General features: G+C 43.1%; 1 protein-coding gene across 4 annotated transcripts in view; it reads right to left on the minus strand.

The window, feature by feature from the left end:
• The window catches only part of ANO5 (anoctamin 5), a 303496-nt gene that overhangs the window by 194129 nt on the left and 82725 nt on the right, over positions 1-26642 (minus strand). For 2 of the 4 annotated variants that reach the window (XM_078684222.1, XM_078684220.1), the window contains exons 2-3: positions 8714-8758; positions 2296-2366 (exon numbers count right to left, since the gene is read on the minus strand). In XM_078684222.1, the coding sequence (XP_078540348.1) occupies positions 2296-2366; positions 8714-8758 (116 nt within the window). The remainder of the gene's footprint in view (positions 1-2295; positions 2367-8713; positions 8759-26642) is intronic. The other 2 variants (XM_078684221.1, XM_078684219.1) reach the window with 1 other exon arrangement.

The raw sequence follows: 26642 nt of genomic DNA on the forward strand, positions 1-26642 counted from the left end.
CTACAAATGTCAAGCGGATAGAGTTCAGACTCAATCTCCATCTTTGTCCAACTACTTCTTTATGATTGTAGACATTACAGGTCACCAACACTAATACGATGGCAAACTATCCCAGTGTGACACAATATGACCAAATAACCCTAAAATGTTAGAGGTCTCTGCTAGACAAACACAATGACAAACAAGCACGTGCACTAACTACCCCATTACACACAGATTATCATGCAGTTAGAGGGGCCATTGCAGTTGACACCTCCTGCTTACCACTTGTAGATTGGAGAGGAGAAATGAACTCTCAGTGCTGCTTATTCCCTGCCATTGGCATAATGGGGAATATATAACGGTGGTTAGTAAAAGAAAACATGCAAAAGAAGCAGGAAGTTATGTTGGCTCACAACACAAGTCAAATTTTTCAAGAAGCAAACAAAAAGATGAAAAATAGGGGGACATTTTCTAACTTGAATAAAAATTGCTGCACAGAGGTTTTAGAGCAGGGATGGATTGGTATTTAAAAAAATATTATCATTGACAACATTTGCAGCCACAGGTGAACATGTTTGTAATTACCAGATGTTACCATTACAAACATTTTAAAAAAGAAGAAACATAGGGGGAATACCTTACAATTCACCATCACACCTTCTTACAACGTATCTTTAGTTTGCTAGCCTGGACATCAACATACATGTGTGTATTTTCTATGACAAATTTAATTTAAATTAGCTTTATTCCCAGAAAATAAATACTTTCAATTAAAAGCCATCTTTTTCATAAATGTTAAATTTGTACCATTTTCTTATGTCACATAGGCTGGACCTCCTCTGTTAAATATTTCATCAAATGGTTAAGTCAACTTGGACCACTAAGTACTTCTAAAATCAGTTGCAAATTGAAATACAGTCTAATAACTGAAGTGGTGACAGTCACTCTGTAAACCTGCCATTTTCAAAACTAGTCCTGCTTTTACCTTACAAACATTGTATCCAATGAGGCATTTAACCTTTGTGCTATCTCTACATCTAACCAACTATGGCACAATCACTTTACACTGACACCAGTAGATTTGTACTTTGCCACAATGTCTACATAACAGCACAAAAGCATTATTAGCAATAGGTGGCAGAATAACTGTTAAGTTTGGGTTATGGTAAGCTTAAGAAGCAGGTTTAGACATAGTGAAAAGGTTAGCCGTAGACATTGTTAGTAGCAAGGTTTGGATGCGAAGGTTGTGTTGGTATCTTAACTGAGGAATATTTTTAGATTATGTGCCACACTGATAATTACACAGGCTGAATCCCTCATCAATCGTATTGGATTGTGATTTTGACGCCAATTCTAGTTTTAGACTAGTATGAGACTCCCCTTGTTTTCCTATCTGTAAACGAAAGAATGTTCCTCCCCCAGAATGAAACACTTTTCAAGTGTTTGCATACACTTAGCACAGATATAGGAGTGTAGCTCCCCTTAATTTGGGAGTTCATGCCCACAACAAATATCAGACCTACAGCATATTGGGTATGCCTTAATATCACCCATGTTAACCCTAACATTGCCTACCACAGTATATGGCAAAATCATCCTGGTGTGCCACACATTTGTGGCACAAACGTGTATGTAAAGCTTCATTTGACATGTTGTTTCAGCACCTTTTTATGACATATGTAGAGGTCAGTAGGCAACCAGGGGGTTAAAGAACAGAAAAATATTCGCAAGAAAAATGAAATTTATATGATCATCTTCTCTGGGAGTACAAAATATGAAAAGGCTGACATGGGAGAGACAGATGCCCAAGGGTTTTTAAAACGCTTGTTCAAATGTAACTAGAACATAGTGATTACTGTCACATATATAGCTGTGGTGGTTTATAGCTGTGGTGGTTTATATACAACTGTTTCTCCCTAATTACAAGCTTCTACATAACAGGAGCCCTTCATTATCCTCACGTCCTGCATCTTTGGAATAGATCTTGTGATGTTTCCAAAAAACACATTTGTGGTCCTACATATTTTAAGTACTTGTTGAAAATGCACATGCCATAGTCCACCCGTGAAACAAATACTGTCCTGTTGTTGATGTTATACCACAAACGAGTGCAAATGCAAGCAAGGATGTATTATAAATGTGCACCCATCTCATCAGTAAATGACTCTTAATTCTTGGATTATTGCTACAGAGTAACGCATAATAAAGCAGCTAGATGACTGTTAACAGGGTGTTATCTAAAACAACCAGTTTAATAAAACGCATGTGCACAAGATAATAAAAGATTCCAAAACACTGAATTGAGGGTCTTACCTCTGTGTTTCCAGGAAGTTCGGAGCCTGCTGTTGTGTTATTTTCAAAGAGTACACCATTGCTGTCTTCTCCTGCAGCAAAAGCAGAATAGATTTTTACCTTTAAATTATCGAATGAAATCTAACTGAACAAGGCGTTGAAATACAAATCATTAAATTCACGTTAACTTAAGTTTCCTCTCACCCTCTCACCGATATATCAGGATAGGGCAGACATTTTTGATCACTCAATCTAACTTTGCCTTCCAAAATTCACCCCTGGGTTCCAGCACCAGAAAGATTTCTAAACCACCCACCAACAAAATAGAAACTAAGACTTTTAAACGAAAATCTATTTTTATTACATTAATAGTGAAACGACATGGTCTCAGTAAGACCACTCATCACACCTGCTGTAGGAATGCCAGCCCTTCCTGGCAGACAGTGAACCCAAACAGACCCTACAAGGAGAGAAGAATATGCCGAAGGAAAAAAAACCGACCACTTAGTGTCTAACAGAGACCTCACCTAATTTTAGCCAAAGGGTCGAGAAGCGACATTTACTAGAGGTCTTGCCAGCAGGTGCAGAGTGGTCCTGTAAAAACGGCCATATACATTTTCAGCTAGTCAAGTGAGAAGTAGGCAGAGTTTGGAGGTCATATTTTGCTGATAGAAAGGGTACCAAAAGATTATGAGGAACTAGGGCGGGTGTGGGCATCTGGAGTACCACGTCTTTGCCACTCAAGAGCAGAGTTTAGGTTTACAGATAGAGAACACATGACAGAAAATAAAATGGTGCATATGAGTGTCCAATTGAGGGAGATTTAAAAGGTGATATCCCCAAGTAAAGCTGCCTAAGACTAGTTAATCAGATACCATGAAGACTTTTTAACGGAACATTTTGGGCACTAACCAGTCCTGATAATTTTGTCAATTTGCATTAGCACAGTTTTATACAAACGTAAAAATTCAACCATATGTTTTTTACGGGACGTCCGACAGTTCACAAATTTCATAGACAACATTTTGAGTATGAGATTAGAAACACACCCTGATGGAATTGAACATCACGTCGTACCATACTACTGTATTAAATGATTTGGTCAAAGTTATGAATGAACACACGTGAGTTAGAAAATTCAGCTTTTCTGTCCTTCTCCCGCTCAGCAAGATCCCTCTTTCTTGACCTCATTTACAAATTATGTGACCAACTAACCAACTACTCAGCTTTCCAATGTTTTCAGTGCCTTTGCACTGGATTCCTGATTTAAATCAGTCTCTAATAGTCGAACCTCAGGACCACTGATAAAAAAAATTAAAAAATTAAAAAATCACCTGGATACCTTGGCTTTTACCGTATGAATCTGAATTTACTCCTCCTGCCACGTGATCCCCCACCACCATAATTTATAGACTAAATAGCTCAAACATTATTAAAATGTTTGCTTTTTTGCCAGGCATAGACATTCCCCTCAATATGTGCAAAGGTTAAGTAGGCCACTTTCAGATGTAGATGTATAGCAGACGTTTTCAAACCGGGGTTGGTGGTGTGTCTCCCTCAATTGAGCCATGGGTCCTTAATGGGGAAAGGGGGGCATGGGGGAGAAAGTTTGACACAAAGAAAGGAAAAACATTTGTGAGTGCTAAATGTAGCTACTCTTGCATATAGGAGGCTCTGTGTCCTACTTATAGTTACAGAAAAGGCTAAACAAAGAAAGAACCCTCATGAACCGCAGCTAGTCTTGAACTTGTCCCCGTGTAATGCTCTACAGGGTATTCAAACTTGGACACATTCACACTTGGGCAAATGAGGCAGTAGTCCATCAGGGGAAATGGAAATGTAGGTTGTGGGGATAGGAGGAGGTAAGGGTGGGACGGTCACAAACTTGCCTGCACCGTTCTCTCGTGAATTCTCATTTCTGTTGTTGCTCATTTGGTCTTTGGAACCCATACACCTAAAGCCTATTGAAATATATGTGTTTCTGCACATAATGTTAGTAAGAAAGTCACTGTCTATGTAGTTACTGTCATGCTTCCATTTGAACTATGGTGGACAAAACAGATAACTATTTTTGATGACTATAAGACTTAAGGCGTGATTTAAAAATAGGCAGTCAGGCCGTCCTACACCAGGGCGACAAAGTATTTTGCTCCTTTGCCCTGGCGGAGGTCTCAACAGCCAAATTTAGAAATGTCTATTGGGCTGACAGATATTTCTAGCATTCACAGACACTGCCGTCAAGGCAGCTCCTGTGAATGTATTGTAACTTTGACGTATGATTCAGTCAAACATAACAGAGCTATACAGCAAAGTTATAAATATCTTTGTGAATTTTCAAAAGCCCAAAGTGGGATTTAGTTTTTGAGAAAAAAAATAAAAAAAGCAGTGCCTCCTTTGCCATGAGAGCCATCTATCATGGGGACAAAGGAATTATTAGGTTTTTACTGCCCCTTACTGCCATGGTTTTCCTGGTGGTGACGGGCAGTAAAAAACAGATATATGTCCGCCTATCTAAATTGGGCAGGATGGCATATAGCCAATTCTCCAACGGCCCTTTCTCCATCGGGCCATTGGTGAAGTTTGACTACGGTGGGGACAGAATAGTCTATTAACAGCACTAACTAAATGCTCTCCCTATAATGAAGTACATTAAAATCAGCTAAATGTGATAAAAGTATGTTAAATGTGCAACATACTGAAGGTATCACGTAACCTCCAATACATTGTGTTGGCAGTAATCAGCAATCACAATTAAACGTACTGATTAAAAAAGTTCAGCAACTCAAAGAAGTGATATTTTCCAGTGTCATTTTCGATTGACTGGAGTTATCTTATGTCTGCAGCAGTGTTAAAAAAAAAAAAAAAAAAAGAATATTTACATGTGTTAGTAAGAAAGATTCTTTGGCATGAAAGTGTTTCATTATACACACGTGTTCACCTTCACATTACTAGCACGGTTCACACTTGTGAATGAGGGCATTCTAAGCATCTATGTTTAAGGTATAATGCCTTTCTTTATAGAGAAAACTATAGAAAACCATATATCAAAACTACTGAATGGATTTTGGATTGTGTACATTATTTAAGTGAGCCTCCACCGCTCTCAACTAATAACCTAGTTTCTTACATCTGTATTCAGTGGTGGGATCCAGTCCTTTTGTGTGTGCAGTACCACAAAGACTTGTGTAAAACTAAAAATCCTAAATAATAATCTGCCATCAGAGTTGACTTTTCATGTTCCCCTGATTGACTTTTTCCTTTTCTAAACTAAATTCCTGCCTCATACTTGTGCGCCTTTGACAATGGTTTGCCAAAATGGAAAGATTCCCGAGCAACATTGAGTAGTACACTGTGGTGGAGCTGATGCAGCTGTGCAGGGCGACCAGTGTGCAAGTGACAAAGCTCAAATAAAATGGTACTCCAGTTTACCCTCAGAGTATGAGAGGAGGTCAACTAACTGCAATCTACAGCACAGGAACAGGTGGAGAAGGAGGATGAAATTCCAGGATGAGGGAGATGGCCTGGCCGCGGGTCGAGAGCTGGTGCTGGAGGAGAGGTACAACTTGCCAACAGGAATGAGATCTCCTAACAGAGCAGGATGCAGTGTACTATCATACAACCTGTCTCTGATGCATTGGAAGACAGGAGGGCTGAAAGGGAGCTCAAACTGCAGCTAGCTTAACTAATATTGGAGGCAGCCTAAGAAGAGGCATTTGCAAATTGGGCCCTGTAGGAGAGGAAGACGGCTCTAGAGGAGGAAACGGCTGAGGCAGAGAAGTCATTGGCAAAGGAGAAGGCTAGGACGGCCTTGGACGAAAATAAAGTACTGTGGCTCCTGAGAGGAGACAGAATTAGTGGGCTATAATATACACTTAAAAGCCAAACAGCTCTCGGTGCACATGTTGCTAGGTGCACCCTAAGTGCACCGGGTATGTCCAGAAGGGCGTCCCTTGCTTGCTGCACCACTGGTTTCAAGCTAGCCTTGCTGATAAGGGGTGATTACCCATAACTGATACCATGATGCTTGTTTCCGGTCTAGGGAGGACCTGGCTTGGCAGTTCGGGCTGGACTGTCCCCATGGGGAGTAGGGTCAAGACTGTATATGGCTGGGTCCAAACTGGAGGTGAGTGATGAGCAAAATAAAGATGGATTAAACTCAGATCTCTGACTGGTGGGGAGTGTTTGAAAGGTTTCAGCACTCCATCTATAATTTTATTTTGTGATGTTGTTATCCGCACAAGTTGACAGGAGAACAATAGCAAAGCATTCTCACATACTACTGGAATTCTAATTATCTACATAGTTAATGTGAATGAGAACTCATCAATAAGAAACATGATGAAATCACAACAAACGTACAAGGGTACAACCACAAACAAGCAACAGCTGGAGATACCACACTCAAATGCTATTACTGAGTGACTTACAGTTTTATGCGAGGAGTAGGAACATTGTGCCCATATGTGTGCACAGCAAGGAATCTAGACCTGTTTTAAAGAGGCTATATTTAGATGGCTTAATTTAATACAGAGGGTTAGTAATACAAATACTAACATTGTCTGGCACCCTGCCCAAAATCAGTAATTAAATAGGCTATGAAGTGCTTTGCGCTTTACGCGTAATGCCTTAATGTGCAGGAAGGAAGGTGTACTCTTATTGCCAAGATTGAGGCACTGCAAGTGAGTATATTCCATACCCACTTTCTTTACATGCAACCGGGCCAACATCAGCATTTTAGGCTACAAAACAAGATTTGGCAAAAGGTCAAAAGATATGGTTGTTTCCTGCATTACAGCTTAACTATTAGTTTACCTTTCTAACAAGGCCCCCATATTGCTTTTAACAACTTTTTGGAACCGTAAAGTAATGATAAAGCATTGCAAAAATCATTAGAAGACTGTGTACATGCGTGTGTACACAGGGGCAACTACCTTTAAATATTTTGACATACGTTTATAATTCTTTACTGTTCCAAAATGGCCGATGTCTTGCAAGTAACATCACGCAGGAGCTGCATGGGTTCAAGGGGTATATCCTCACAAAAGGAAAGAAAGGTTAAATCAAAGTTTTTGAAGCTTTTCCCATAAAGAAACTACATACTGATCCTGCCACTCTTGTAACACAACTTTTATAGGAGCTGTGCACATTGTGCAGAAGCAAAATGGCCATATTCGCAGTGCTCTGCCCCTTCCCGTAGTGGGCCTAAGCAAACTGTTAACGATAAGTCTACTGGCTTTTGCAAACCAAAAGCCACTTTATCAATGTAGATATAGATTCTTTTTTGAGAAAACAAATATTCTGGCAAGACAACTAAAGCCATATGCCAAACGAATAAAAAAAAAAAAAAAAAAATAACTAGAGCACAGATGTGGCTGGCCTGTGTGAACATAAACCTGGTCCTGGCCATGCAACAGGCTGGCATGCTTAAAAACATTTGCACTGACCTTGCTCAGCTACATTGCTTTTTAACATCCTTTGCTATCGGAAGGCACTTTGTACAGGTTCGAACAGCGGCAGTACATTTTAGGGTTTAAAAAGAAAATAGATTTATCACAAGGTGGTAGTCTGTAATGGCTGCACTTGGATGAAGATAAAAAGTATATATATATCTCGAATCAAGCACCAATCAGCATGCGGAAGATCAATTGAACCTTCGGAAATTCCTGAAGCACACACCAAGAGGACTGTCACAAAGGAAACTAGACCTAATTAACATGAAGATACTTACCACACAGTGATCATGTTCATAGTTTAATGGTAAATTTGTTCTTCCAGCTAATACAAAATTTTTACTCCTGCTTATTGATTTTGATAAGTGAAATGACAAGTAATGTACAGTTAAATTAAATTGATCGTATATACTGAACAGTATTAGCTACTGGAAAATGCCTTTACTAAAATCAGTTTTAATGAAACTCATACAAATTGAATCCGACTGATGTTCTGATAAGACCAGATGGATCTTCCAGACAGGTTTTAAACATAGTCGTATGTTACTTGAGTTAATTGAATTTTTGCGAATATGTGTATTTTTGTTCACCCTGTCAATAATCACCGTGACCAATACAAGTTGTACTGCAATGTAACATTTCTGGGTTACTGCATTGTTTTCCAATAAATTAATTGGTAATAAGAAATACTGCATAGAATTTTACGTTTATAGCTGCCATGCCTATATCAGAATGTGGATAAGAACAGAATATATAGAATGAATCCCCTGAATCCATTGTTCTGTACTATTCCCCAAACCCAGCTTCCTGTATGGTAAATGGGTTACCCCTTTTCTTGCCTTACTCTTTGGCAAAATGTGGCATCTCTAGCACATATAGCAGAAAAGATCCCTTCACCAGAGTGAAACACCGAGGCCACCTAGCAACATACACAAATGGGACAAGGAATGACAGACGTACAGACAGTGAGGTGGTGGTTAGTACGGTACCTGAAGAACTGGGTGTTCTTACTGTGGTGAGAACTGCAATATCATCTTTAAGGAAAGAAATAGCATGTTAAGAAAGTAAATATTATAAGCCACATACATTCCAAATACAATAGTCAATTCACAACTAGGGTGATCTCTCGGTTTATGAGGATAATTATCCAGCAAGAACAGGTGCTGGCAGGCGCAAGCTAAGTGCATCTACACCTAAGGGAAAACTGAAGGAGAATGCAGTGCAGATACTATTTGCATGTTGAAAATGTAAGGATTAAGTAAAATGATGCACATAATGGTTTAGAGTCAAACAGCTTTACTCCAAATGTCCATGAGCAATCCTACAGATTACATTAAAGTCAAAATTGTTCTGTAAGTTACAAATTTGTACAAAAGTCTTCCCGCACTGAAAATGAGCTGGACAAAAACTCACGTCGCCAACTGCACTTGATGGTTTCCTAACCTTTGTGCTGAAAAATCACACAAATGAATATCATGTTCAGTACTTCTGCACCAACAGTCATCTAAGCACTTTTGCTTACTTATCAATTTTTAGAGACCTGACATTTCTCAAAATTGTCTGATTCAGATAGTATCAGTGTACAGTGCCTGGGAGCAATCTCTCATAAGATGCTAGCTAGGGTTTCAATTCAATGGCAAGATGGGATGTGGGTTAACAAGGGCTGCACGGAAAACATAATAAAAGATAATTCCTTTGGTAAACCTCGGATAAGAACAACCTTAATTGAAGCATACATTCCACGTATTCCTTTTTACAGGTGCTGTAAAAACAGTTAAGAATTTCTTTATTTGGCTAAGCGCCAATGTGGACAGGCAGCTCAAGTCAACTATGTCTTATTGCTACTTGTATTGAAAAGACATCTATGTACCAGAGAAAAACAAGCATTTACAATGCAACGGTTTCGCCTTTGGAAAGGTTAGAGCTATGGGCATTGTAAATGACAACATTTGTATTTATGTGTTGCACCAGATGACGACGGTCATAGTATTTTATGCCTGGTCAATAAAATGCATTGACAGCCATCCGAGCCCTGTGTAGATTTAGCTGAGCTTCGGCAGAGACGTTCTAATCTTAGGGAAGAAAGGCGCAGGCCCCCGCCCGGCTCCTCTTCCCCCTCACGTAAAATGAGGTTACAATCCGGAGTTGGCGCTGGGCTGGGCCCGAAAGGAAGGTCTCCATGATGGACTAGGTTAATGAGGCGTTAAATCCTCACCTAGGTTAATGAGGTGTTGAATCCTCACCTGCAGAGAGCGGGAGGGGATCTGTCCTCGGAATGTTTTAAAAAAAAAAAATTATTATCGCACTCCGCATTGTGAAGTGGCTGCTCAAGTAAGACATGGGAAGTGTTGGAAAAACAAACCCTGTTCGGGGTCATAAAGAGTGAGCGCTTCCTGCCCCCGCTCCCTGGGGGGCTGACGGCTCTTTGCAGCTCCCATTGCGGGGCCAGCGGGGAGCTGTGTGCAGGGAGCGGGCCGCAGACCTCCGACCCCCGCCCCGTCACATCGAGGCCCCTAACCCTGCATTTAAGACCAGTCTGTAGCAAGAGCTCTGTTACTTGGCAATCTGCTCAGTAACTGTATAAAGGGCCCACCGCTTACTCGAAGGAGATAGATACAATTATAAAGCACTGCTCAATCACAAAAGCCATTGAACTGAGTTTATCCACCAACCCTGGGCTGCCTGTGTACACTTGCGTTTTCAGAACTGCCTTCTCTTCCACGAAGGAGCTGGGATGTGTGCTCACAACGGGTGCTTTTTTATCCGTAGACCCTGTGTCGACACCCAGTAGGACCGGGACGCCTGCTCGATACCCGCCACGCTGCAGAGGCCACTGTCCCTTCTCTGGATTCTGGAGCATAAGGGCAGCTCCGCCTCCAACCGCACAAAGTGCAGCTCATCAGCACTGCTTGCCACCGAGGGCAAGTACAAACCAGTCAGGAGCCAGCACAATGCTTTACAACGCTGCACAGAGATCGGGAACTCGTACTAATACTCTGTACGGAGTTACAAATGCAGTGGAGAAAAAATGCACTCATTTACAGAATTAGAACATTCTCAGCTCTAAATATTCACAGCAATAGCATTGCTGCAGTAACTAATTTATCTGATGCCACTGACCAGCATTGGCAAAGACAATTGGTGTGGCTTGTTTTAGGCAACTGTCACCCAACGCAAAGCTGGTCATTTGGAGGAATGCCCACTCCCCTCCCCCCTCACACACAGACACTCACAGACACACACGCACACACACACTCACACTCACATGCACACACACACACACACACACACACACACACACACACACACACACACACACACGCACACACACACACCTGGAACGTCCCCGTGTTTCCACCGGTCCCGGGTCCGAGGCTGGTGTTTCCCGCGGGTCACTGATCTCAGGGCCGGGGGGTCTCCAGCATGACTCGGACCCGTGCCCGGTGTGCGCCCTTAGAGGCCAGAGCATCCCCAAGGCCACATGTTGCATCCTGTCGCCCCCCTGTGGCCTCTCGTGGCACTGCAAGGGTTACCGACGGGTGACACAGGGGTCTTAGGAGCGCCCCGAGGCCAGCACTCAGTCCCATATCCGAGGACAGAGCAGGAGTCCTGGAGTGCGCCCCGGGGACAGTGCTCTGATATGGGGCAGTGTGTGTCCTGTATCTAAGGCCCGAGGACAGACGCAGGGGTTTTAATGGCGCCCCAGGGACAGTGCTCTGACATGAGAGAGTACATGCCCTATATTCGAGGACCGGGGTCTTAACGTTCGCCCAGAGTAGGGGGGGGGAGAGGGGGGACAGTGCTCTGATGTGGGGCAGTGCGTGTCCTGTATCTAAGGCCTAAGGCCCGAGGACAGAGGCAGGGGTCTTGATGGCGCCCCGGGGAGAGTGCTCTGATATGGGACAGGACACATTCCATATCTAAGGCCGGAGGGTAGACACAAAACCTTAAGGTGCGTCCCGAGGGCAGTGCTCTGATACGGGACAGTGCGGCGGGCGGGAGAGGGGGGGGGGGTCGGGGGATGCGCCGCGGATCTTCTTCAATCCGTTTTGCTGCTAACAAGCAGCAGACAGTGTGAGGGCGGCGCCTGCAGGGGCTGAGCAACAGGAGAATAACAAGTTGGGAGGGGGGAGGTCTCCAGAGGAGGAGGGGGCCCTGGGCAGAGAGAGCCGCTGTCACCCGATGTGAGGGCACAGAATGCCAGGATGCTAAAAGGGGCGGGACTTAAAAAAGACCGAGAAACGCCCCCGAATCGCGTCGTGACGGTGGAAAGAGTGATTGACAACCATCTCTTCCAATGGCTAGCCGCCATTTATGGAGCTAGCCAATGGAAGAGAAGGCGGGACAAAGCCCCACACTGTAGGATCATAAGATTTCGCCCTGCGCGAGCACTGCTGCGCAGTGCTACGGCCAGGGCGAAACCTAAAAAGTCAACAAGCATCCATGGTAGGACATGGTAGGAGACGGCAGCTTCTGGGTAGGGGGATCATTGTCTACCTATTCCAGTAGAAATATACTTTATTACAGCGAATACTAACCAAACTTACAATCAGATTTAAGTAAAATAAAGCAAACATATGGGTATTGGAAGGTATAAGTTTACCAGAAGATAACATCCCCAATATAAACCTTTTGTTAGTGGTATAGCGAACCACTGCAGAGGTCATCAAGGGAGCTCAGTTTTTGATTGTACCTCTCTGCATTCTCCCTTATATATTTTCCCTTTCTTCAGAGTAGGTGTGCATTGCAAGGGGGGAGGGGGAAGGATACGGGATTTAATTAATGTGTCTTTTTTTGTTTTTCTTTTGTTGGGTAACTTTTCATCAGGAGAAGATAAATCAGTGGCGTGTGCTTAAGTAAAAAGCTGGAGTGGCAATGGTACAAAAAATAAAAGCAGAAGCATTTCAGTAATAAGAGGGCACCCTCTTAGTCACAACTTAAGCAGTAAAAGCATGTTTTTGTCTGTAAAACTTAATTACATTAACATACAATGGCATAAAGTTAAAGTTTTAATTTTTTAGTTTTAATTAAAGAAATAAACAAAGGGGTGCATACTAGCTTATCCATCCCGCCACTAGAAAGAAGTCTCACTATTCAGCATTAGAACATTGGAATGTTGTGAGCCTGTGGCTTTTTCCATCCCCTTGTGGTCCCTGAAGGCTTTGTATTATTTGTTAGAACATTCTGCCCTCTAGTGGCAGAATGTTCCATTAGCCTTATAGCCCTTCGTAGCAGGGCTATAACGACTATTAAAGTCCTGCTGCCTTGTTAAAGTCCCTTGCCTTCGGCTTGGGCCTGTAACACTGCAGCGGGCCTTTAATAGCCAGTATAGCCTGCTACGGCGGGCTATAAATATACACTTCAGACTGCCACAACTCTTAAAGGCAACAAATGTTCCCACGCCATCGAATGCCTATGGATATTGGCTCTTCCGTCTGAGTACTGAACATACAGTATGTTCAAATCCTTCTAAAGTAAGTAGGTGAAGCTCTGCAGCACAAAGTCATGACAGCTAATTAACTCCAATCCAGCCCCACCTGGAAAGAGAAGGAAGCTACTACTGAGATGGCAGCCTGCACTAGTCTCTAATTGTAAAATCTGCCAACTACCAAACTGGCTGATGACTACAACCTGTTATACTTGCCCATAATACTCACCAGGGTTCAGCTAGATTGTACGAAATAGAGGGTGTCATGTGCACTATAGCCTTATAGCCTGCCGTAGCGGGCTATAAAGGCTTTTAAAGGCCCGCTGCAGCGTTAAAGGCCCAAGCCAAAGGTCAGGGACTTTAACAAGGCAGCGGGACTTTAATAGCCGGTATAGCCCTGCTACGAAGGGCTATAAGGCTATTGGAACATTCTGCCACTAGAGGGCAGAGTGTTATAACAAATACAACAAAGCCTTCAGGGACCGCAAGGGGATTGAAATCCCCACAGGCTCCCTGTAGACATTGTTCACAGCCAGAGCTGTGAACAAAGAAACATTCGAATGTTGGAACTCCAGGCTTGTACCAGCCATAATAAGCCCAGGGCACGCCATTGTTTTCAATGGAGCTACCAACATTCCAATGTTCTAATATGTAATATTCTACACAACTGCACACAAAAACATGTACCATTCCAATATTTTATATATTTTTGTTTTAGGATTTTAAATAAGAAGCAGGAAGAAACGAGAACCTCATATAATTCTTTAACAACGACAAAAATCACATCTGTGCCCATCTAGATGAACTGCAGCTGCGATATGAAATAATAGAAACAATGCAGTGTACAAAATGGGTGTAAAAAGAGAGCGAGCTGAGAAAACTAAACTTTGAACCCACAGCGCAAACAATCTGCCGACTCAGGGTTGTGGAGTCACTGACAATTTAGTCAGCTGAGAAGTTCTATTTTAAAACGAGGTATGATTAAAGGCAGCACTTTCTGTGGTTAAAACCATGGGCGTGGTCACATGGCAATGTAGCTTGAAGGTATAAATATACACGTCAAGTCTTCAATAAACCACAAACATTGCAAAACCGTCAGAGACATAAACCGCTGTGCATCAATGTACTTTCCTGCAACTCCGCAACATCGACTTGCCACCTCCTTAAAAGTGAACCCCATGGATTTATACAGTCAAAATGTTTAAAATTATGTGTTTATTATCAGATTCGTTGCAATAGAGTTGAGTTCACCAATAAGATCACAGAACGATACTAATCTAAACATGTGGATTTAAAATGTTCTCCTTAAAGTTTTGGTGCTATAAAAGGCTTGGGACAAAATCGTTTGCACACCTCTGAGTTGCACAGAATTGGGATAATTAGTAGCTTATATAATTAACTGCATTCAAGGTGCCTATTAGGCCATTCAATGCAAATACAATTGAAGGAGAATTTAAAAAGGGAGATAACACTTTGAATCCCGTAGAATGGGGAAGTGGTGAAAACCTACAGGATATTCATTCTTACACATCACCCACTCTCGAAGTTTGCCCAAAGAGACACAGCAGAAACATGTAGACTGTTTAAAGCCAAGTTACCTCCGCTTCCTTTGGGGAAAACTCATTTAAAAAGGTGACAAAGATAAACGTTGAAAAAAAGAACAACATAGTGTTTTGAATCAACTCTTCAGCAAGAACCTTGCAAGATGGCTGAACAAGTTCAGCACAGCACTATTAAATTGGGTAATCGTGCAGGTAGTTATTTGCAGAGTTAGCACTTCTCTTCCTACTCTGTACCTGCGCTAACCTCGGAAACAGGGAGAGGACGCCCCTCGGGCGGTCTGCTCATATGGGTAGCAGCCTCCTTAGACTGCAGAATAGAGGAGCTACAGACAGGTTGTCCGGATATTCAAAATATCATTTTAAGAGATCAAAGGGGAAGAATAGTTTTAAATGTCTATAATGTCTACGCCAGAGGGACTAAGGGCGGGAGGAAATCCTCTGTATTATCTCTCCTTGAGACCCTTCTGAATAAAACTCCACACAAGTCATGTACCCTGGTCGCGGGTGACATGAATTGTACGTTCGAGCCCTTGGGCTCGGATGTTGCCCTTGACCAGGACGAGGAGGACACTAGGATAGGGATCCCTGTATTAGAGATTCCACCCATTAGGAGATGGTCAGAAGTGGCGTTACAGCTATACTCCCTGAGCCTTGAACTAAACCTAAGGGCAGTGAATGTAAGGACAATTTCGGACAGGGGGGGGCCCACACTTATAATAGACCAGGACACACCTCTAGAATAGACTACATCTTATTAGATGTATGTCTCTGGAACCATGTGAGGGATATGGTTGTGGTCCCGACGATTGAAAGTGACCATAATCCACTTTCCTTAACCATGGCCCAGTGGTGGTGCCTTGTAAAAAAGGGTCCTATTAACCCCATATTAGCTCCCCCCGATGAGTCTGAAGTCTCACTCTGTGGAAGACGCTTAAAATGGGCTAAATTGGTCCTCTCTGAGGAAAGGGTGGGAGAAATCTCATCCCTCTTAAACCAAGCAGTGACAACTTTGGGGCCTCTCTTGGAAGGGGTGGGTAGGGTGAGTGGGCTCTTTGTCTCTCTAGTAGAGGCTTTGACAAATGTGTTTAACATCCCCTCTAGTAAATCAGGAAATAATCGAAGTAAAAAGCAAGGTGATGGTTGGTATACTCAAACATGTAGGGTGCATAAAACAAGGCTTGTTGAGGCAGTGAAGAACAAATCCCATAGTGGTATACAGGAAGCAAGGAAGGCCTACAATAGATCCCTTAAAACCGCCAGGATGGAGTGGGAAGAGAAATTTTGGGAGGACCTACTCCATGCTAGCAAAAGTAGGGATTCAAGGGCCTTTTGGAACCTTGTAGGCTCCCGGAACAGGCCCGAGGATGTTATGAGACCCTGTAATATCCCCCCACAAAGCTGGGTAAAACACTTTGGGGCTCTATACCTCCCGGCAGATGGGGAACTAAATGTTAGGGTGATCTCCCCACTAGTATCCGAACCCCATACTTATAATCTCTTTACACCTTTAGAGATCGAAAAGGTAATTGGGTGGGTAGCCCCCCGCAAGGCAGCTGGACCAGATGGCCTTCCGGGGGATCTCATGCGGGCACACCCAGTGGAGTGGGGAAGGGTTATTGCAGCTCTCCTTAATGATATTATGATGGGAGGGCCAGTGCCCGATTCCTGGAAGGGGGCGGTGGTGGTCCCGATTTATAAAAAAGGATGTAGAGAAACCCCGGGGAACTACCGCCCAATTAGCCTGGTAGACTCCACCCAAAAGATAGCAGGTAAAGCTATACTTGGTAGGATTCTTCATTGGGTGGAGGAAAATAAAATATTATCAGACTTCCAGGCAGGTTTTCGGGCAGGAATGGGAACAATAGAGCAGGTGTTTAGGTTGGCACTTCTGGGGTGGAAGGTGGTGGAGCTAGGCAAGGGCAGTCTATATCTGGCATTTATAGACCTGAGGACTGCCTTTGACCTAGTTCCCCGGGAGGAGTTATGGAGAGTGCTTTATGGGCTGGGATTGCCTCCTTACATCCTGTCTCTCCTCATTAGCCTCCATGCCCATACCTTTGCTCAGGTCCGCTGGGGAAGAAATGGAGAGCTAACAGAGAAAATACCAGTGTCTAGGGGTGTGAGGCAGGGATGTGTTCTGGCGCCCACCCTTTTCTCTCTATATGTGAATGGGGTGGTGGAATATCTCCAGCAAGAACCAGCCGACGCCCCCTGTCTCGGAGGAGTGCGGATCCCCACACTGCTTTTCGCGGACGACACGCTCTTGATCTCCAAGACTCCGCAAGGCCTCCAGAAACTGCTAACCCGTTTCCAGAATTTCTGTGCTGCAAAGGGACTAGTAATCAACGTGGATAAAACTAAGTTCCTAGTCCTAAATCCTCCAAGGAAACTGGGCCGCCCTCCTATTCTTAATTGAGTTGCCTTGGAGAAAGTATCCGAATTTGACTACCTCGGAATTCGGATTACGGATAGCATGAACTGGTCACCTCACATTGCTAAGATGGTCCTCAACCACAAGAGAGTAGGCGGAGCCCTCCTGAGGGAATTCCGGGCATCACCCAGGAGGTCGCTTACCCCAGTAATTGACATTTACAAGGCTAAGGTAGTAACATCAGCCTTGTATGGGGCCGAACTGTGGGGGCATTGCTGTCTGGACGCCTTGGCAACAGTAGAGAGTAAGCTCCTAAAATCCATAATCGCCATCCCGCCAAGCACCCCAACAGTACCGGTGCTGTTGGATACAGGCTGTAAGAACATTAAAGACCAAGCCCGGCTTCGCCCACTCCTTCTATGGTCGCGTATTTGGAGGGGTGAAGAGTTAAAATCGTACGCTGATGGGTTGGCGGAGATAATGAGCTTGGGCGGCTGGGCAAAACTAAGATGGTTGAGAGATACTAAAAAACTTTTGGAGAAAATCGGACTGGGGGGCTGTTGGTTATCAAGATCGGCTCCACCAAAAGAGGTGTTGAAGAGACTATACTGGAACTGGGTTGCGGAACAGCTAGTTATAAACCCGGAACATTGCAAGTCCACCGCTGCCTTTTTAACAGTAAAAGATGTTGTAGTTTTCGAGTCTTATCTGGACTTAATTACTCTTCCAGTTGACCGAGCACTGTATTTTAAATTTAGAGTGGGCTCGCTTCCACTTGGGGCTCTGGTATCAAAGTGGAAATCAGGTGCTCACACGTCCCCTTATTGTGCATGTTGTCCTACTAGGATAGAGTCCATTACACATATCCTATTCGAATGCCCGGATTATGCAAAGCCCAGGAGCTTTTGGCTCAAACCCCTTTGTCGGAATATGGGCACACGTAGTTATTTAGTAGCCCTGCGCATCCTAATGACGGATACTTCCCCCCCCCATTGTATGTGCTATAGCCAAATTTTTAAAACAGTTTTGGTTGATTCGATGCAAGAGACTGTCAGTAGCGGTTTAATTCACTTTTAGATAATTTATTCTTGGCATTGCATGTCTTTTTATCATTTTAAATGTGCATTTAATATTGCTTTTTTTAAATGATGTCCTTTGTAGATTTGTAAATGGCTGTATTGTGTGTACGCTTACAAGATATCTTGCATATCGAATAAAAGCTTATCAATCAATCACTACATACAAACACATATCACTGTACAACATAAAAAAAACATGCATTCTTATGGAAAAGGGAATTGAAATTAAGCTTCTCGTTGAGGTAGATTTACAGTAAACAGAGATAGCAATAAGATAGTCTGCATGTCATTATTAAACCGCAATAGGAAGGGGCGACGGTCACGTCAAGGAATTTAGAAGGAAGCCGGCGGCAGGAGTGCTGGTATCCATCAAAAAGTATTTAGAGAAGAGACGCTGGGAAAGAAAGGCTTGAGACATAATGAGAAAAATAGGGGATGTAGAATAGAAGAATTTAGTGCTGGAAAAAGAGAGAGGTGTAGGAAAAATGTAATGAGGGGGAAGAGCATGGTACATAGGACAACAGAGGAAGAGGGAAAAGACAGGAAATGGAGCAGGAGAGAGACTGGCAGAGAATGGCTGGAGGAAAGACCAGAAGAGGGAACAAGGAAGGAAAAATAACCCAGATTTGAAGAACTCTAAGGGCAACCTTTTATATATTTATGTGCAAGTGTAATACCTCCTAAATCAAAAGTATGGCTGGGTTATATTAACCTATACATTTGGATTCCCTGTGTCATAGATCAATGTATTGTTTTCAATGGCGCAAAATAAAAGTAAGACCAACAGTATCAATATATTTTGTCTTTAAATTCTTGCTATCATGGATTTTCTTTTCATGTTGCTATAGGTACAAGTAATTAATGCAATATCAGTGCCCGCTTCCACAATAGTCACTTGTTCTACACATAGGCAGTGACAGAACAGCAGCCACAGAACTCTAGGAGGTGAAAGGAATGGGATAGATAGAATAATCAGTGGTGGGATAGGTACTGGAAGTTGTCCACTGGCAGGACCCATTCCTCCAATAGACTATTCTTAAAACAACATGCTGTGAGAGGCTTTCACAAAGGGCTCTCGTTTATATGTGATGAAGAACAGGCATATACAACTGCAACAGGTTAGATCTTGCCGAGTGCTCTCCCCAAAACCTGGTATCTGCAAAGACCTGTCAATCCTGCGCTTTGGAAGAAGGATTGGTAATGCACATACGCTATGTGTCATGGACACTTACTTTTCTTCTCTTTTCAGTCTGGGATGCTTCCTCCTAACCAAACTCCGAGCAAAGCTGGACCAGTGATTATGGAGTCAGAGAAGGATGGTGTGCATTCTCATCTGGCCCACTCTCTGAAACGTAGGAAAGATGGTTCCAGAAAGATCAGGAAAGCAGGGCTACTATTGTATCCAAGCTGCATATGCACCAGCCCTGGTCGCCTTATAATCAATGAGGCATCTTCCTACATCTCTAGCATTCTTAGAGAGGAGGAAGAGACTATGCATCAAGTGGCCGGTACTGTCCTTGCTCACTCACTTTCCAAAACCAGAGAAGGGTGGTGTACTGCACCTGACACTCATTAAGGTGACCCCCTTGCAGTCCATCTTTCTCTGGCGTGGTACAGGTAGGATAGCAAAGGTGCATGCTAGCAGTCAGAGATCATTCATACAGACAGTCTGTGACAAAACGTGGAGGTTTGGGGGTTGGTGTACATTTGCGAGGAGTTCTCTCCTGTCAACTTGGGAGGCAGACTCATTTCATGCACACAGGAATATAATCATTGAATAGGTTACCAATTGCACCAATCACAAGCAGCTGTTTCCCTGCAAATAGTGTAGCGAATAATGGTCAAGGGGTGCACATAAGCCAGGTCTTCGCTATACCAAGGGCCCATACTACACTAGACTATTTAAAACAATGAATGCATAAGATTGTTGCATACCTACAACAGCACAAGCATAGAACACACAGTACAGAACTCCCGAAGATCCATCAGTGTTGATACTAGCTTAATAATTAATTATTAATATCAAACAACGCAACAGCCTTTTGGTCTGTTTGAGGAAGTAACTTATGTTTCAGAAATATCCATAATAATTGGTCACATCATATTTGTTTATATATAGAACAACCAACACATATTTCATCTTGTTTCAAGGCTGTAAAGTCATAAAAAGAGGTTGTCAAATACTATGTGGTGTTGTGACTTGTAGAAAAACATGCAACAGTCCCCAAAGTGGAATTGGACATGCATGTGTGAAGCCAAGTGAACTCAACCACTGCCGACCAATCTTCCTGCTCCGGTTTCCGGCCAAAGTATTAGAAAAAGCCAACAAAACTCCTCATATCTGGAACGGAACTGCCTACTTCACTCCACCCAACTTGGATTCCGCAGAACTCACAGTACTGATACAGCCCTCACTGCAGCTATGAATAACACCGGAGCCCTACTCGACCAAGGAGAGACTGCAGCGCTAATCCTCCTATACCTCTCGGCAGCCTTCGATACAGTCTCCCACCGCACACATTACAAGGCTAACCAACATAGACATCCTAAGAGCAGTTTTCCTCACCAGGAGAATTCAAAAATCTGCCATCCCCTCCTTCTTCCCCTCAGAACCCAAGGAAATCATCTGTGGAATATCCCAAACATCCTCGCTAAACCCCACTCTCTTCAGAACCTATATGACAGCGCTGGGCAACATCGCCAAAACCCAACGGACCCAACAACATAGCCTACACCAACAATACACAACTCAACCTCTCCCTCTATAAAGACAACACCAACACCAAGACCAACTTCCACAACTGCATGACAGACGTTGCCAACTCAACCCAGAAAAGACAGAGGTACTGATTTTCAGAAACAGAAGCTCTCCATGGGACACATTGTGGTGGCCCTCAGAACTCAGACTTGCTCCTACCCCACTGACCACGCTAGGATCCTAAGCATAATTCAGCATAAGAAGCGAACCTTGATGACACATGTCACCTCCATCTCCTTCTCCTGCTTCTTCATCCTCCGCATTCTTTGTGAAATATTCAAATGTCTACCCTAAACCTCAAGACGCATCAAAAACCAGGCCCTCATCTCCAGCTGACTGAACATTGCAGGGAAGAGGTGCGGTGCAGGTGCTAGAGGGGCTGACTCCGGTTCGATCACCGGCAGCAGCTCAGCTCAGCACCCTGCGACTCTGGGCAAAGCTCACTTAATCTCCCTGACGGTCCCCAGCACGGTGTGACCCTAAGGGGTGATTAGTTTGCGCCTTACAAATACCGGATACAAGCAATCACAGCTATTCTCCTCAGAACACTACTGAACATACAGGCGGGCACAGCCAGGCTTGTACTGATGTACCCCAGAAGAACCCGTATCATCCCCTACCTCAGGGACCTCCACTGGCTCCACAGACAGAAAAGATACCAAATTGAGTGCCTGACTCATGAATACAAGGCCCTACACAACTGAAGACCAGCCTACTTGAACCACCGCCTGAACTTTTGTCAGTTCACCACACACCTGCACTCCACAAACCTTTCTCTAACTCTCACTCACTGCATCGGACACAGCAAAGCTAAATGAACGCGAAAAATGCAACATGCACTGTCTCCAGACCAGGAGTCTACGTTCGAAAAAATGTAGTTTTTATAGGGTAATGAGGTTTTTAATATCTGTATGGATTAAAAAAGTTTCTATATGCTGATTTTAGAAATATTTCTAACTTTATTCTATAACGACAAAACGTTCTTGTATTGTGACTCGTTTCTTTGTTATAAGATAGTAACTGCGATTGATATTGGAGTAGTAACTTGTATAGAAATTGTAGATGGAATGCCTGTACGTAAGAACAATCTTTTTAGCATAATTTTAATGATTACTAGGGATGTTATCCTTTTTTTGACTAGAATGCTTTTATGGTCGAATATTATGCACCGAATAAAGCTAGATAGACTGGACTAGGTAGAATGAGCGACCTGCGCATCTGCTATCATCAAAGACATGGAACGAGCTTCCCTTTCATCTATGGACCGCCCCATTTCTTTCAGAGTTCCGAAAGCACCCGAAGACCTGGCTATTTGGCTAATCAACTGGGCCATGCCAACGCCTGGGGTTTCCTTTGGGTGACAGGAAGCCCTCTACAAATCTACTGATTGATTGAAGTGGTTAGAATCGTTTTTAGACTTGACGTTAATATATACAATGCCTGATGAACAGAGCTGGTAGAAATTGATCCAGAGACACAATCAGTAAAAAGATCCAAGAACGCCAAGTATAGTGCATATAGCAGATCCAAAGTTAAAGGTAGCCGAGCCTATTTTTTGTCCCTGTAATAGGTAATTAATTATTTTTATAAAGAGAAAGTCTATTGCCAAGCAAACAGGCTACTAGGCGCAGGGCAGGAGTGGGATGAGCTTTTACGGGTGATGAGGGTAGGTTCACAATCAGCCAGTAAAGTACTACAAATTCATGGATCACTGTTCCTTCTGAAGATGGGAGGGTACATTCCCCATCACAAACGGTGCTTCTGTAAAGGCAACAATGTAGAGACAGGCTATCCGACTATATAAAAGGACATAGTTCATATGGAAAATTTATAATAGAAAAGCACAACTGTGGATACACGTACAAACACAGAGGGACCCAACTTGGGAAGATGGTTAATAACCATCTGAATCTTCTAAAGTACATTTCTTTTAACACAGGCCTTCAGAACACGTTTCCCATAATGGGGGTAAACTATAAAATCAACAAAGTGCAGAGTGTGGCAGTACAGTCTTAACAGCTATCAAGTTAAAGGAAACAGCTGGAATTGCATGTTAAATTCACCCGAGTGAAGTCAGATAAAAGCTGCAACACAGACAATGATGAAAACCATGCATTGGAAAAAGTCGTTTCCTAGACTATTTTTTACAAACGAGAAAGGAAAATAGAGTAAAGGAAAATACAAGAGGGGGGTGACTGCTAAAAATAAGGTCTAGATGAACTGCTGTAATAATTTGTCATCGGTGACGATACACCCATCATTGGCGGTCAAGGGCCAATGGGCTTGAACAGTGCAGATGTAGTTGAGCCTAGACACACACTACATCTGTCTCTGGTTAAGGTCACTTCTGCTGAATCCATCACCAGCACCGCTAGTAATCATTACAAAACCTGGGGTCGGTTGCCGTGAAACAGTAAAGTCAAAGGCCTCCGGGGTCAAACGGGGACAAAAAATAGGCTCGGGCACCAAAATAAAAGCGCCGCCCTTTAGTGAATAAGAAAGCTAATAAAGTGGCCCACATTTGCAGATCAGGCCAGTTTTATACTGGTGAAGACATGCTGTATGTGTATTTTGCATGGTATGAAAGACTGAATGCATGTGTGCTTGCTGCAGGCAATTCTTGTGGTAATATCAGGGAAATCAGCAGTAAAAACTGTCCCAACAAGCCAAAAACAGGCCCAGAGTCAGCTAAAAAACAGGCCCATTCACAGACCGGTCAAACCAGCCCACCAGGCACCACCCTTTAGGCCAATCCGACCCTGGCCTTCTCTAATCCCTAGGAATATCTAAAGAAAAAAATATATATGCAGGAAGAATTAGTAGAGTACAGTATTTGTAGGTCTACAAATTGAGGCTTCCCAAATCTAAAAGATAGACATCAATAAGATCATCTCACCGTCTTTGGCTGGCATCACCCTACCTGGAGAGGTCTTTCACCCACCGTGCAGCAGAACACTGTGGCCACAGCTCAGACACTTAAAAGCAGCACTAAACAGTTAGCCTACAAAAACACTGTTTTTATAGACCTCTTTTTACGCTATACAGAATGATATTAAATATTAGCTCATTAATGGTATTCAATTTCATTTCGTGCAGCTAGAGGGTGAGGCAGACTTCGAAATAGTAACAACTTTGTTAAAATGATAAAGGTTTAGCTCACTGAGGTATTGCACCAGCATTTAACAACAAATTATTAATAAAATAAACCTTCACAGGTAGGAGAAGAGTGCATATCAGAGCCAAGCCATAAAAAAGAAATAACACTTTCTTAAATATTCCTTGACACTTGACTCCATGTTTATTCAGTGTGTGTAAATGTAGGGATTCAAATACATAACTGAGAGGCACAAAACTGGCATAAGAAGGTTAAAAATACAACTAAAAATCACGGGAATCTCCAGCCGACCAGGTCAGTGTCCCCGGTCAAGGATGAGAGTTCTGTAATATCAAAAGGGGTTCAGTGAATATCCATGTGAATGAATGAATTCTTCTTTATTCGGTTTTGCACGATAGAAAACCATAAAAGTAACATTAAAATACAGATACATTTTTAAAATCATTTTGCACGCCATTATCCATAAAATCATTGGGGATTCGTAATCATCTTATTTACTACATAGAAAAAGGAGATCATCAATATCGGGATTAAGAAGGCTTCTGACAAATTTCTTCTGCATAAAAAGAGCTCATCACAAGTTTCTTCTGTGTTAAAAACTACATTTCAAAAAGTTTACAATGTGATTAGAAACACATTCAGACTCTAAAAACTGCAATCTCAACATGGCTGGGCGACAACGACTTATGCCCCACGATTTTGACAACGGTATCAACCAGATCTTACGATGGCCATGATAGAACTTACAAAACAGGACAGTATGTATAGTTCACTGCTCTGAAATTCCATCACAAGGGCAGTATGAGAGAATAGGATCCCAGGTATTTTCCACTGGAAAAGCGACTAGTCGGTGGAAAATATTTAGCCTAAATCTCGTTAAAAGAAGCCGCTCAAATACTTTAAAATCATGTGTTAAGTATGGCTGGATTAACAGGGTAGTCTGGACCGCTATTGCATGTTGAACAGAAGCCTTTGTTGCTTCGCTTGTAATCCGAAGTTCTTCTAAGTGGCCCCATGCCCTGTTTTTCAAGTCTTTCTTCAAGATTTCGCCATCTGACTCGGGTCTTTTATAATAGGATCCTAGCCCTAGATCGAGCCAAAAATTTCTCACATACAGAAGCCATTAATTTTTAAGTGAGTGATCTAGTGACATACAGTCTGTCATGATGTGCTTCGTTAACTGATTTTTTTCGGATAGCCAAATTCGTCGCCATTATAAAAGCGGTTGGATTTTTGCCAGATCCACCAAGTAAGGAATCCCCAACTCTGTGTGGTATGCAAACGTAGAGACACTTTTAGGGGCCGCTAATAAAAATCTTAAAAATATGTTCTCTGCCACTTGCAAGGTGCCGATGTTCGCATGCCCCCACACACCCGCCCCATACAAGGCTATTGCCTGACATTTTGCGTTGTAGATTTTTAGCAGTTCTACTGGGGGCCTTTTACCTAGCTTCTGGGAAAAATGTATGAGTGCTACAATAGCTCTCATGAGGAGGTGTTTTCTTGCCTCAACTGCGGCTTTCCAGTTCAGTTTGTCATCAATTAAAATACCTAAATAGGGATACTGGGCCGTAGTTTCTAATTTTTCTTTACCAAGAAATATATCTTTGACCCCTTTTTTCCCCGTGCCCGCTATCATTACGTAGGTCTTTTTTATGTTTATGTGTAATTCTAAACTCCCCATGAAGTCTGCGTACCTATCCAAGGCCTTCTGCAATTCGCGAGAAGTACGCGCCAGTATCACGGCGTCGTCCGCGTAAAGCAGAGCTGGAATTGGACGCTTGTTTACTTGTGGTAGGTCCTGACCCCCCCTCAACATTGCCACCTCCAAGTCATTTGTATATAGTGAAAACAGAAAGGGGGCCAGGACACAACCTTGGCGAACGCCACGCTCTACACCAAAAGACGCGGACAATTCACCTTTTACGCCAAATCGTACTCTCGCAGAGGCTTTAGAATATAATTCCCTTAAGAAATCTACAAGAGGGACATCAACTCCAATATGTAACAGGACAGATCAGAGCTTCGCGTGGGAGACACAATCAAAAGGGGCAGACAAATCAACGTAAACCAGGTATAACCTGCCCTGCTTTGCGTGCAAGTATTTACCCAGCAACACTGATAGGTTCAGGGCTTGCTCTGTGGTACCAAAGCCCTCCCTGAACCCAAATTAAAGGTCGGAGAGGATCCCGCCATTGTCCGCCCACCACTGGAGTCGCTCGAGCACCACTCTCCCCACCACTTTGCCTAACGAATCCAGCAGTGAGATAGGGCGATAGCAGGATACCTCCTGCCGATCCCCCTTTTTAAATATGGGGACCATGATGGATTTGGTCCAGGAGTCCAGCAGCCCCTTCTCCATAACTACCTTAAACACCCTGGTCAACATTGGGGCCCAGAGATCCGTGTTATACTTAAATAGGTCTACAGGGACCTTATCGGGTCCTGGGGCTCTCCCGTTTGTACTAGCATTTATTGCCAATAACACCTCAGAAATGTCGAATTCTAACATGATGGGATATGAAATAACAGAAAGGCTACTAGTTGTAACTACATCAGTTCCTATCTGTGTTGGGCCCTTCTGAAATATTTTAGAAAAGTGGGC

Source organism: Lissotriton helveticus, chromosome 3_2, assembly GCF_964261635.1.
Source record: "Lissotriton helveticus chromosome 3_2, aLisHel1.1, whole genome shotgun sequence".
Classification (NCBI taxonomy): Eukaryota; Metazoa; Chordata; class Amphibia; order Caudata; family Salamandridae; genus Lissotriton; species Lissotriton helveticus.